Source organism: Helianthus annuus, chromosome 13 (assembly GCF_002127325.2).
Source record: "Helianthus annuus cultivar XRQ/B chromosome 13, HanXRQr2.0-SUNRISE, whole genome shotgun sequence".
Lineage (NCBI taxonomy): Eukaryota > Viridiplantae > Streptophyta > Magnoliopsida > Asterales > Asteraceae > Helianthus > Helianthus annuus.
This window is the reverse complement of record NC_035445.2, coordinates 89416612-89428848: the sequence shown is the minus strand read 5'-3', so window position 1 is coordinate 89428848 and position 12237 is coordinate 89416612. Positions and strand designations below refer to the sequence as shown.

At 37.5% G+C, this 12237-nt stretch overlaps 2 protein-coding genes across 2 annotated transcripts; both read left to right on the top strand.

Moving 5' to 3' along the window:
* Positions 1–394: 394 nt before the first annotated feature.
* On the top strand, positions 395–3871 carry LOC110898547 (G-type lectin S-receptor-like serine/threonine-protein kinase SD2-5). The gene is made up of 2 exons (XM_022145340.2): positions 395–1655; positions 2594–3871. The coding sequence occupies exons 1-2, from the start codon at positions 428–430 to the stop codon at positions 3799–3801; spliced, it is 2436 nt and encodes an 811-aa protein (XP_022001032.1). The 5' UTR covers positions 395–427; the 3' UTR covers positions 3802–3871.
* A 487-nt stretch (positions 3872–4358) lies between these two features.
* On the top strand, positions 4359–11501 carry LOC110898546 (putative L-ascorbate peroxidase 6). The gene is made up of 10 exons (XM_022145339.2): positions 4359–4562; positions 4875–4992; positions 8911–9026; positions 9106–9176; positions 9256–9298; positions 9840–9936; positions 10048–10131; positions 10763–10884; positions 10991–11057; positions 11251–11501. The coding sequence occupies exons 1-10, from the start codon at positions 4409–4411 to the stop codon at positions 11354–11356; spliced, it is 978 nt and encodes a 325-aa protein (XP_022001031.1). The 5' UTR covers positions 4359–4408; the 3' UTR covers positions 11357–11501.
* Positions 11502–12237: the final 736 nt, after the last annotated feature.

The following is a 12237-nucleotide window of genomic DNA, read 5'->3' as shown; positions in this document are numbered from 1 at the left end:
ATCTATTATCATCTATCTTTTTTATCCCAAAAGACACGGTGCGATGATAAAATATTTTCCCTCTATCTAAGTTATTAAGAATTAAAAAATCCTTAAATGTGTAGTTATAGAAGTATATAAAAGTAGGTTACAAAAATCTAGAAATCTATCTTTTATTTTTTAATCTCTAAAAAAAAACATATATTATTGTAACTTGTAAAGCATAATCTTAAGTAAGAAAATATGGCATCTTTTGTTTTATTTAGAAAAAAAATTTAAGGTTGCATAAAGTGAAGTACACTTGGTTGAGCAAATGTTGACTCCTTCTCTAACTTGTAACATTTTTAATTAATTATTATTATATTAATATTATTATTTATCAATATTATATATAAACGTTTGTCTGAGGATATCTGTATATGGGTTGAAAACTTGAAACTCACCTCAGATGTTCCATTTTCATTTCATGAGGATTCAGGGGTTCCGTTTCATTGTCATTTCATGGTTCTTTTTGTTCTTACCTCAAACATGCCTATCAAGTGTTCGACAAAAAGCCAAACTGAGCCCCGGATTCCAAGCGTCCCAAATGCAATTCATAGACAACAATGGGTTGTTCCTGGTATCAAACTCATCCGATTTCGGGTTCGGGTTTGATCCCAATAGTGATGTAACTTCATTCACTTTAGTCATCATTCATATAGCCAGTTCAAGGATCATTTGGTCTGCAAATCGAGACGTCCCCGTTGGTAATTCGGACAAATTCGTGTTTGATAATGATGGGAATGCTTATTTGCAGGGCAATGGGAAGGTGGTTTGGTCAACAAACACGGGTAAAAAGGGCGTTTCGGCTATCGAATTGCTTGATTCGGGGAACTTAGTGTTGGTAAACAATGATGGTGGTGTTGTTTGGCAGAGTTTTAGCTATCCTACAAACACACTCATGCCTGATCAAGATTTTATAAAAGGGATGAAGCTTGTGAGTAACCGCGATAACAATATGAGTTTTTCGTTACAATTGAAAACCGGAGACGCCATTTTGTCAGCCGAGTTTAACAACCCGCAGCCTTATTGGTCTATGGGAAAAGACACAAGAAGAATCATAAACAAAAGTGGAGGAGATGCTAATTCCGCTACAATTGAAGCTAATACATGGCGGTTTTACGATGAAAACAAAGTCTTTTTATGGCAATTTGTGTTTTCGGATGAATCGGATGCTAATACCACTTGGATTGCGGTTTTAGAAGATGATGGGTTCATTAAATTCCATAATCTTCATGCTCAAAACACTGCTACTCGTCGAATACCGGATGATTCTTGCAGCAGACCGCAAGCTTGCTCGCAGTATTACGTTTGTCACGATGGGAGCACGTGCCAGTGCCCTTCGGGCCTGGCTCGATATAACTGTCAACCGCAAGTTGAGACTTCGTGTAACAAGTCAAAGGATTCGTCGAGTCTAGTCAATGCAGGGGAGAATTTGAGCTATTTCGCGCTTGGGTTTGTTTTACCGTCTTCGAAGACTGATCTAGATGGATGCAAATCGTCGTGTTTGAACAACTGCACTTGCTTGGCTATGTTCTTTGATAATGATTCTGGAAATTGTTACATGTTTGATCAGATTGGGAGCTTTGAAGACGCGAAAAATGGTGCGAATATCGAATCATACATTAAGGTTTCAGGTGAGTATTTTTATTCATATGTGTTTTAGGAAATTATACATATAGTCTTTGTGGTTTATTGAAAGTAACACCTTTAAGTACTAACAGAAAATTATATAAGGGTATTTTAGTCATTTTACATAGGTTTAACAGAAAAATTGACAGCAGTTAGCCTTAATACTCAAAGGTGTTACAAAATCGAAACTATAGAACCTGAACATTACAAAAAATAGTTAGTAGTCAAAGGTGTTATGTTACTTTCAATAAACCATAAGGACTATCTGTGTAATTAATTCATTTTTTAAGGCAAATTGGATTTAAATAATCCCAACTTGCTCAATTTGGCCAATAATAATCCCAACTCAGTTATTGGCCGATAATAATCCGAACTGGTCCACTTTTGGCCGATAATAGTCCGCCGTTAGAAATAGCATAGTCCGCCGTTAGAAATAGCTTAACGGAGTTAAGTTTTTTTCCGAATTACAAACCGATGTTTTATGGATTTTGATCAGAACGAGGATACGAGTTGATTGATATAAAATTTACCTCGAAATACTGCCCAAAACGACGAAAACGGTGCTTCAATTCGGAAGTTTAACAATTAACAAAAATCAAGTCGTTTGAAGCACTGTTTCGAGGTAAGTTTTACATAAATCGAATCGTATCCTCGTTCTGATCAAAATCCATAAAACATCGGTTTGTAATTCGGAAAAAAGCTTAACTCCGTTAAGCTATTTTTAACGGCGGACTATTATCGGCCAAAAGTGGACCAGTTCGGATTATCATCGGCCAATAACTGAGTTGTGATTATTATCTGCCAAATTGAGCAAGTTGGGATTATCTAAATCCAATTTGCCTTTTTTTAATCATGTTTGGTTTGTAAGCAGTTTGCTACCTAGCGTAGAGAAAAAAACTATTTTATTGAAAACCGAGTTGTATTTATTTTTTTTTTGTTTCAGGTACCCAATCAGACACTTATGAGGACTCCAAAAACAAGAATCAGTCGAAGAAAGTGGTGATTATCGTGGTCGTAGTAGTAACCGTTGTAGCGTTTGTTATCCTCGGACTGGTAATCATGGGAATTCGCTATCGCAACAAGAAGAAGAACATCGAATTAATCGAAGCACCCGATGAAATCTCCGAAGAGGACACATTCCTGGAGAACATTTCCGGAATGCCGGTCCGATTCACCTACAAAGACCTTCAAGAAGCAACGAACGGCTTCACCACAAAGCTAGGCCAAGGCGGGTTCGGTTCGGTCTACCAAGGGGCCCTAAAAGACGGGACTCAGCTTGCAGTCAAACGGCTCGAGGGAATCGGTCAAGGGAAGAAACAGTTCCGAGCCGAAGTGAGCATCATCGGCAGCATCCATCACCACCATTTGGTTAAACTCAAAGGGTTTTGTGCCGAGGGAAAACATCATCTCCTTGTTTACGAATATCTAGCAAACGGGTCGTTAGACCGTTGGATTTTTGGCGGGAAGTTGTTGGATTGGGATACAAGATACAATGTAGCGATTGGTACGGCTAAAGGACTCGCGTATCTTCACGAAGATTGCGATGTGAAGATCATACATTGTGATATAAAGCCGGAAAACGTGTTGTTAGACGAGAACTTCATTGCGAAAGTATCCGATTTCGGGTTAGCTAAGCTTATGACACGTGAACAAAGCCATGTGTTCACTACGTTACGTGGGACTCGCGGGTACCTTGCGCCCGAGTGGATCACAAACTACGCGATTTCAGAAAAGAGTGATGTTTATAGCTACGGGATGGTCTTGCTTGAGATCATTAGTGGCCGAAAAAACTATAGATCGGCGGAGACGTCTCATTTTCCGGCGTATGCTTTTCGGATGATGGAAGAAGGGAAGGTTCAAACACTTTTGGATGGGAAGATGAAAGTAGAGGAGAATGATGAACGGGCCGTGGTGGCAACACGGGTGGCGTTGTGGTGCATACAAGATGATGTTAATTCAAGGCCTTCAATGGCAAAAGTGGTGCAAATGCTTGAAGGATTGTGTCCGGTTCCTCAACCGCCAGTGGGTGGTCAAACCGGGTTCTATTCGAGTTTGTATAAATCGTTTAGCGAACTTGGGACTTCATCGGGGCCTTCGGATGGTAATAGTGATGCTTATATATCGGATATGAGACTTTCGGGTCCTAGATAGTAGATAGGATTGTGTACATGATTATAATCTCATAAGTTTTATAAATAATGATATGATTTTTATAAATTTAGCGTCAGGGCGTTAAATGTTTTGATTTTGGACTCACATGGTTAAAACCAATAAAACACAAGGACTCAAAAAGTAATTTAGTCAAAACTAAAAACACTAATAAAACTATCGATCACAAACAAACACAAATGAACACCAGTGGCGGATCTAGAAAACCGGGGCAACGTTTCAAAGAAAAGGGGTAACGAAATCGAAAAAACGTCTAAATTTTTCAAAATTTACACTACCGTCGGAGCGTCAAGGGGCAACGTAGGTTACCCCTTATTAAGAGGTACATCCGCCCCTAATGAACACGTTACCAAACGTTCCGAACATAAACGACCAAACGCAGCCTCTGTTCATGTTCGTTCATTTAACTAAACGAACGTAATTTCTTGTCTGTGTTTGTTTGTTTAATAAGCAAACAAACTTCCCGCCGAACGGTTCACGTTCGCCGAATCCTATCATCAAGCATAACTAGAGGGACGAAATGTGTAATATCCAGATTTTATGCAACACATAGCAACAAATGCAACGAATTCTTATCTGTTAGTTAAAGATGTCGTCCATCACTGGCTTCAACTTCAACCTCTCGTTCCGGCATCTATACATACAATTTCCCGCTCAATCTCGCCGGAAAATCGAGTACGGCTGCACCTGCACCGCCGTTAGACCCGTCCTTTGTTCCACGTCATCATCCGTTTCTCATTCAGGTCAATTGTCATTATCTCAATCCAGTTACAACTTTGCCTACAGTTTCCCTAAATTGAAGATATAACGTATACGATTAGTGTTTTATTTGATTTCTGTTTGAAATTGTATCCATACTATTCTCAGTTGTGAAAAATAATTCATGAATTTTGGTTCATAACAACATGATGATGAACAGGACAACTGTTGGGGTTTAATATGGCAGTTGGATAAACCCTAAACTTTTAAAACTTTAGATGAATGTTCATTTTAAGCTCTAGTTTTTTTTTTTTTTTTTTTTTTTCTGAATTATAAAAGTTTTATATGTGATGCAGATGAGAATCATGTTAGCACTTCATATAGCAGGAGATTGATGACTTTTATGATCACATTTCTTTTGCCTCTGCCTAAATCAATACAACTTTCTGGTGCCGATGCGTATGCTGCTGCAGAGTAAGTGTATAACTAGACTCGTGATGCAAATTGTTTATTCATAAGACCATGTGTTGTGGAAATGTCGTTTGGGCGCTTAGCCCCACTACATTGGCAAAGGAGGCTCGGAACACCGTATCAAGTGGAGCGCCAAGGGGGCGTGGCGTGGGGGTGGAGTTGAATTTATTTTGATTATTTTTAAATAATAAATAATATGTTACCGAATCATATATAGCCACCTCAACCCATCACCACATATCACGACTCCACAACACATGTTCTTGGGTGTGAAGTGTGAAAGCGAAACGCTCCACTGCATACGTTTTTTCTTTAACAATCTATATATTAATATAGAAACCCGCTAGGGGCTGGACCCGTGCAACACATTTACAACCAGTCGCTTACATCAAAATTCGACCAATTTTCCCAATCTAAGTTGCTTAATTTTGATCTATTATTTATCCAAAAGTACGAGTCTTCCTTTATGCCATCCACCACTTTTTGTACAAGGATCCACCTTTCGTTGAAGACCTTATCATTTCTGCTAAGCCAAATACTCCACTGACTTTTAAGGTAAACCATGTTGACCATCTACATCCAAGTTTTGAGCCCGGCTGTTTTTGACAGAAGTCATGTCTCTCGGCATATCAATTCTCAGCCACGAACAGATATTCCACCAGACGCCTTGGGCTACAAGACACGACACAAACAGGTGATCAACGGACTCCTGCTCATCACCACCTTTGCATCTTTATCCAAGGGTCTTTCCAAAACACAATATTTTTTCCATCTCCCAGCTTCACTTTCAGTTTCTCATTTAAAATAACTCCCATCTTGCCAAGAGAATCCTCCATACGACCTGGGGCCGTTTTTTAAAGGGGACAATCGAATTACTTACATCTATTCGAGTAATGTATGACCCGAGCCCACAGTTGGTTAGGGTTGTCTTTAAATCACCACCACCATTTAGACATCATAGCTATGTTGTGTTCCTTAAGGCCATCTAAAAACAACCCACTGTTCTTCCTTGGCTTAGCTAGCTTCTCCCATTTAATCCATCTCACTTTGTGTCTCGATCCTGATTTTCCCCATAGAAAGGACCTTCTTAGCAGGGACCTTGAAAACCAATAAGAAATATGATGGTAAACTGCCCAAAACCGTCTTCACGAGAGTGGCCCTACCCGTGAAGGATAGTGTCTTAGCGGACAACTTGTGGTTGAATTTGTCCACCTCCTTACTCGCTTCGGATTGATTAGACCCGATCGGGAGTCCGAAATACACGGACGTGAGAATGCCTGCTTTACAATGCATCACATTTGCCATTCTCTCCACGTCTTCCTCCTCCATCCTCTTATCCAATCCTTCCACCTATCCGGAAAGCCCATGTACTTGGTTTAAAAAAGCGAGCTTTAAGCGAGCTTAAAGCGTGAGGTGATGAAGCGCTAGGGTTGTCGATTTTTTTGCTCTGAGGCGACAAATCACATGAAGCGTTTTGAAGCGCGCTTTAAGCCCGAAGCGCCATTGGTTTGAAGCGACGCTTCAGCCCAATCAGGTCAGATTTGGTTTTTTATTTAGGCCCGATAGTCTCTAATAGGCTTTAATTGAGGACCGCTATTTCTTTACCCTAAAAAAAGAACGTTAGTAAACATCTTCAGCCGCTCCCTCCCTCTTCTCCATCGATTCTTCATACTTTCTCCAATAATCGACTTTAATTTATGTTTTAACTATGTTTTTTATGTGTTAAGTATGTTTTTAATCATGTTTTTGTGTTTATTATTGATTAACAAGTAGAACTAGGATTTTGACCCGCCGCGCGTTGCGGCGGCGTCAAAAGTTAAAGTAACTCGTATTTATACTTTATATTTAACCTGACTCTTTACTGAATAAAATTACGTCGCCGTCGAATGAAAATGTATTATATTTGACCCAACTCGTTTTCGAATCCAGTTTACGAACGTACATACAATAAGTATAAAACATATTATTTTTTAACAGACTTACTTGAGAAAAAAAGTTTATGTTAAAACGTGAATTTAAGATGACAGGTACGTTAAAACTGCGATACGCAACACATTACATTGGCGGCACCTTAGTTGTTTATAGCAGACGACACATTATGTGATGCGTTGACCATATATATAAAACACGTGTTTGATGTATCCGATCAAACTCAGTGTAACCTATATAAGCATTGTGGTTACAATGTACAATGATGACAATAACGTGTGATGCCCGCACGTGACATTACACGTTTTTGACTTTGTTACACACGGTACTTTCGTGACATTAACGTCATTATGTATATATAAGGTATGGCTCGATCCTTGTGGTGTAAAGTTGTAACAATATTTTAGACAATCGTGTAAAGTCGTAAAAGTAATCTAGTAATTAACATGTTTATACATAGATAAAAAATAGTATAATAATGTGTGGCACTATGGTATAAAGTCGTAAAAGCATTTCAAATAAAATGAGACGTCAAGTTATTAAGTAGAAAAAGTTGGCGGATCAAAGTTGTCAATTACCAAAAGTTAAAAGTGAATGTGTAACTTACTTAGTTTGAAAGTGTGAAGTGAAAGAATTAAAAGTATAAGGGGTTAGAAAGTAAAAGTATTGGAGTTAGAATTCTAATATATGAAAATTGAAAGGAGATAAATGTTTAGAGGCTAAATGTGTATTTATGTAAAAGTTAAGAACTTAAAAGACAAAAATCCACGGACTTTGCCTTTTAAGATGTTATAAAATTTAGTTAACAAAATAGAGGTGTCAAAATGGAAAATGTCACACAGAAGGGGCCAAAAAGAAAATGTGTTACAAAATATAAGGGGTCAAAAAGGAAATAACACTGATGAGCAAATAAGGCAGAATATTAAGGGGTGAAAGTGATTACTTTTCAAAATTTAGGGGTGTGTTTAGGTCGGTGGTAAAAACCACCGACCTTTGTTTTTAAGAATATAGGTAATGTGTCATATTGATGTGTACAAAAAAAAAATTTGTTATTTTATTTTTTAATTTTGAGCGCTTCGTATATGTGAAGCTCTCGCTTCGCGCTTGAAGCTTCGCTTAAAGCTTTTGGAACCAAAACGCTTCGGAGTGCCTCTGCGCTTTTTTAAACCAAGCCCATGTACTCATGCATCTTCAATAGAAATTTCCAATTCATCGTATCATATGCTTTTTCAAAGTCAACTTTGGAATCCATCACCTTCGTTTTACTCCTTTTGGCCCATGATACCGCTTAGGGGACCATTCAAGATGTTCCTCCCTCCACGAACGCTGATTGGGACTCAGATATGAAGGATTGGATAACTTTCTTGAGGCGATTGGAGAGGGATTTTGTAAAGCATACCAATCAACAAGATGGGTCTATAATCCGTCAATTCTTGGGGGTCTTCGACTTTAGAAATGAAAGATGAGTTGCATCCTTCACCGATCACCCCTTTATCGAAGAAGTCTTTCATCAAGGACATCACACTAGGCTGAAACTTATCCCAAAAATGTCTCACCAGTTTAAAGGTGAAACCATCCCGACCAGGAGCCTTCTTACCACCGCCCTTTTCACCTCCTCTTCCCAGATTAGCGGCCTGCTCTGCGGTGAAGTTCTTAAGGAGTTGAGACCCGTGTTCTGAAACTTTCGTCTCCTCATTGGTTCGGCAAACTTCGACTTGAAGAATCTTTTCAGCCAGAATCGTGACCCACACACCATTAATAGGGACCCTATTTATTCTACTTCTAGCCGAACTAGACTTTATAATCCCATGAAAAAAGGAGCTGTTTTCATCCCCATATTTAGCCCAATTGACGCGTGTTCACATTCACCTGAACACAGCGTAAGGTTATAGTTGTTTCTTAACTAACTAGGGTTAAATAACACCCTCTATTTCATTCTAAAATGCAATGTTACACAAAACAAAGTTTAACAAGATTAATATTTGCTGTCAGTGATCTAGTCTTAGTACAGGAAGAGATAAGAAAAGTATTATCCAAGAGTAAAGCCGCTGGTGTTCTTCGCTTGGTTTTTCATGACGCAGGAACCTACGAAATGGATGATGATTCGGGTGTAATATTGTCATTAGTTAATTCAATTTCTTCAAGTCATGCCTTCATTGTAATTATATCTTTCTACTGTTATTTCAGGTGGCATGAATGGCTCCATATCTTTTGAACTCGATAGACCCGAAAACAAAGGTCTTAAGAAATCATTGAAGGTTAATTCCCTTTCACTTGTTTACAAATTTTGTTCATATGCATGTGTTCTTTTCACCTGAAACTAACTTTATTGTTTAGATTCTGGTGGAAGCTAAAAAGATGGTGGACGAGAAACAGCCAGGTTATGCTTCGTTTCATCATTACGTGTAGTTTTTACTGTTAGTAGCATAATTTTAAGAGTAAAATGCCATTTTCGTCCCTGAGGTTTGCCCGGTTTTGCGACTTTCGTCCAAAGGTTTGTTTTCCCGCATCTGGATCCAAAAGGTTTGAAATCTTGCCGTTTCATCCAGTTCGTTAACTCCATCCAATTTTTCTTCGTTAAGTCAGGGGTATTTCCATCTTTTTTGTTAACTTAAAGGGCAATTTGGTCTTTTTTGCTTTATGTACAAGCATTTAGCATCATGTACAAGTATTCAGAATACCCTTACTGAATAAAAAACAAAAATAATATAGGTAAAAAGACGAAAATACCCCTGCTTAACGAAAAAAATGGATGGAGTTAACGTGTTGGATGAAAATGGCAAGATTTCAAACCTATTGGTTCCAAATGCAGAAAAACAAACCTTTGGACGAAAGTCGCAAAACTGGCCAAACCTCAGGGACGAAAATGGCATTTTACTTTAATTTTTATATTTTTGTGATTTTTTGCCCTTCAATTACAGTGTCAATGGCTGATATGATTGCTGTGGCTGGAGCCGAAGCCGTCTCTTTATGCGGAGGTCCAAAAATCCCCGTTCGCTTAGGCAGATTAGACTCGATGTAAGGGACTAATTTTTATCAAACGTTCTATAAAATAAGGTGAGATAGATACACTGTGATTGCTGTAACAAGAATCACATTATCGTTATAACGTTGTGTTTTTCCTTGTAGGGTACCTGACCCCGAGGGAAAACTTCCGGAAGAAACGTTAGATGCCTCTGGATTAAAACAAAGTTTTCAACGAAAAGGTTTTTCGTAAGTGAATACGAGAATATCTTGACCATGTTTGACTAAATCATTATATTCCTCTATTTTAGGCGAATTGGAAATAAATAGTCCCACCTAACTCAATTTGGCTGATAATAATCCCAATTCAGTTATTGGCCGATAATAATCCGAACTAGTCAATTTTTTTTGTAAAATAGTCCGTCGTTAAAATAGCTTAACGGAGTTAAGTTTTTTTCCGAATTACAAACCGATGAATTAGGGCTTTTGATCAGAACGAGGATACGAGTCGATTGATATAAAACTTACCTCGAAACTGTGCTCGAAATGGCTTGATTTTTGTTAATTGGAAGTTTAAACACCCGAATTGAAGCACCGTTTTCGTGGGTTGGGACAGTATTTCGAGATAAGTTTTACATCAATCGACTCGTATCCTCGTTCTGATCAAAAGCCCTAAAACATCGGTTTGCAATTCGGAAAAAAAACTTAACTCCGTTAAGCTATTTTAACGACGGACTATTTTACAAAAAAAAATTGACCAGTTCGGATTATTATCGGTCAATAACTGACTTGGGATTATTATCGGCCAAATTGAGTTAGGTGAAATTATTTATTTCCAATTTGCCTCTATTTTAACAAAAAAATGGGATTTTGTTTGCAGAACACAAGAACTTGTAGCATTATCTGGTGCGCATACTCTTGGAAGCAAAGGTTTTGGAAATCCGGTTATTTTCAATAATGCGTATTACAAAGTCCTGTTGGAGAAGCCATGGCTATCTTCGGGTTTGTCACAAGCTTTTGGCTTGAAATTTGAAAACAATGTTACCGTTTTCTTGAGGCAAAAAACGTATTGCAGTGTTTATAATTTTTTCTATTTTTATGTGTTCAGCTGGAATGACAAGTATGGTCGGTCTTCCTTCTGATCGTGCTCTAGTTGATGACGATGAATGCTTAAGGTACAAACTACAATGTTATTCGGAATTGTAAATCATTTTATTTCGACCATCAAACCATGAAATCGGGCAAATCAAACGAGACTATCAGTGTTTAGTTGACTACCAACATTGGCTAGTCCTTTTGTGTTAAGAAAATGGTTAATAATTTCAAAGCGAACAAATCGAATCGCTTACACTTTTTTACTATTCTCAGGTGGATCTCAAAGTATGCTGATGATCAAGATTTGTTCTTTGAAGATTTCAAGAATGCTTATATCAAACTTGTGAATTCTGGTGCAAAATGGAGAAGGGATTCTTAGTTTTCCTGTTTTATATATTTTGTCAATACTGAGAGATGTTTTCAACAACTATTTTAATCAGTATGAACCGGCTGGTTATACCGGTTAAACCGGATATCGGACACAAGTCCGGTACGATAAAGGCCGGTAAAATCTGAATATGGTATGTCTTATGTACCGGCGGTAAATCCGGTTCTACCGGTTCAAACCGTTGAACCGGTTTGCATTATCTTAATTTTTTTTCTAATTTTAATAAAATGTGATATAAAGGTAATATTGACCTTCCATATTTCTAGTAATTAACAAAATGCATTCCATTTTAATATTCTATCACTGTTGAAACTGTTTTTCACCTCGTGTGATATAAATATTTTACAAGAAAATGGTTTTTATACTTAAAACGATAATCAGTTACATAAATTCTAATAGAAATTAGATTATTTTTAGAGATAAATTTGTATTTTATGAAATTATAGGGTTAACTAGTAACCCGGTTGAACCGGCCGGTACAAACAGGTTCAACCGGTTAAACCATTTTAGAGTCAAACCCGGTATGATTTAAAAACCGGTTTTTAAAACATTGATTTTAATATCATTTTGGGACAGGTTTTTGGCAAATTTTATATGTTATAATTGCATTAGGAAAATGATCTAATGTCTATTATAGTTTAGAATATGAAACACCTATCTTTCTATCATATAGATAGTGAGAACCCCGGTTACAACATTTTTGAAAATTATTCGAATTATTAACTCTAATTCACACTTACACTATGACCAAAATATAAAGACCCTGTATAAACCAGAAATCAACCATTTATATTATGTATGGTGGTATCTACATAAAAAGTTAAAAATGTTTGTTTTATTATATAGATTGTTTGATCTGATTTAACTATTGC

What these genes read in the sequence shown, in the direction of transcription:
- LOC110898547 (XM_022145340.2), top strand. Translation starts at nt 428, where the DNA reads ATGTTCCATTTTCATTTCATGAGGATTCAGGGGTTCCGTTTCATTGTC. An exon ending in ATCATACATTAAGGTTTCAG is followed by an intron (nt 1,656 to 2,593) that starts GTGAGTATTTTT and finishes TTTTTGTTTCAG; the next exon opens with GTACCCAATCAGACACTTAT.
- LOC110898546 (XM_022145339.2), top strand. Translation starts at nt 4,409, where the DNA reads ATGTCGTCCATCACTGGCTTCAACTTCAACCTCTCGTTCCGGCATCTA. An exon ending in GATGCGTATGCTGCTGCAGA is followed by an intron (nt 4,993 to 8,910) that starts GTAAGTGTATAA and finishes ATTTGCTGTCAG; the next exon opens with TGATCTAGTCTTAGTACAGG. An exon ending in TTTCAACGAAAAGGTTTTTC is followed by an intron (nt 10,132 to 10,762) that starts GTAAGTGAATAC and finishes TTTTGTTTGCAG; the next exon opens with AACACAAGAACTTGTAGCAT.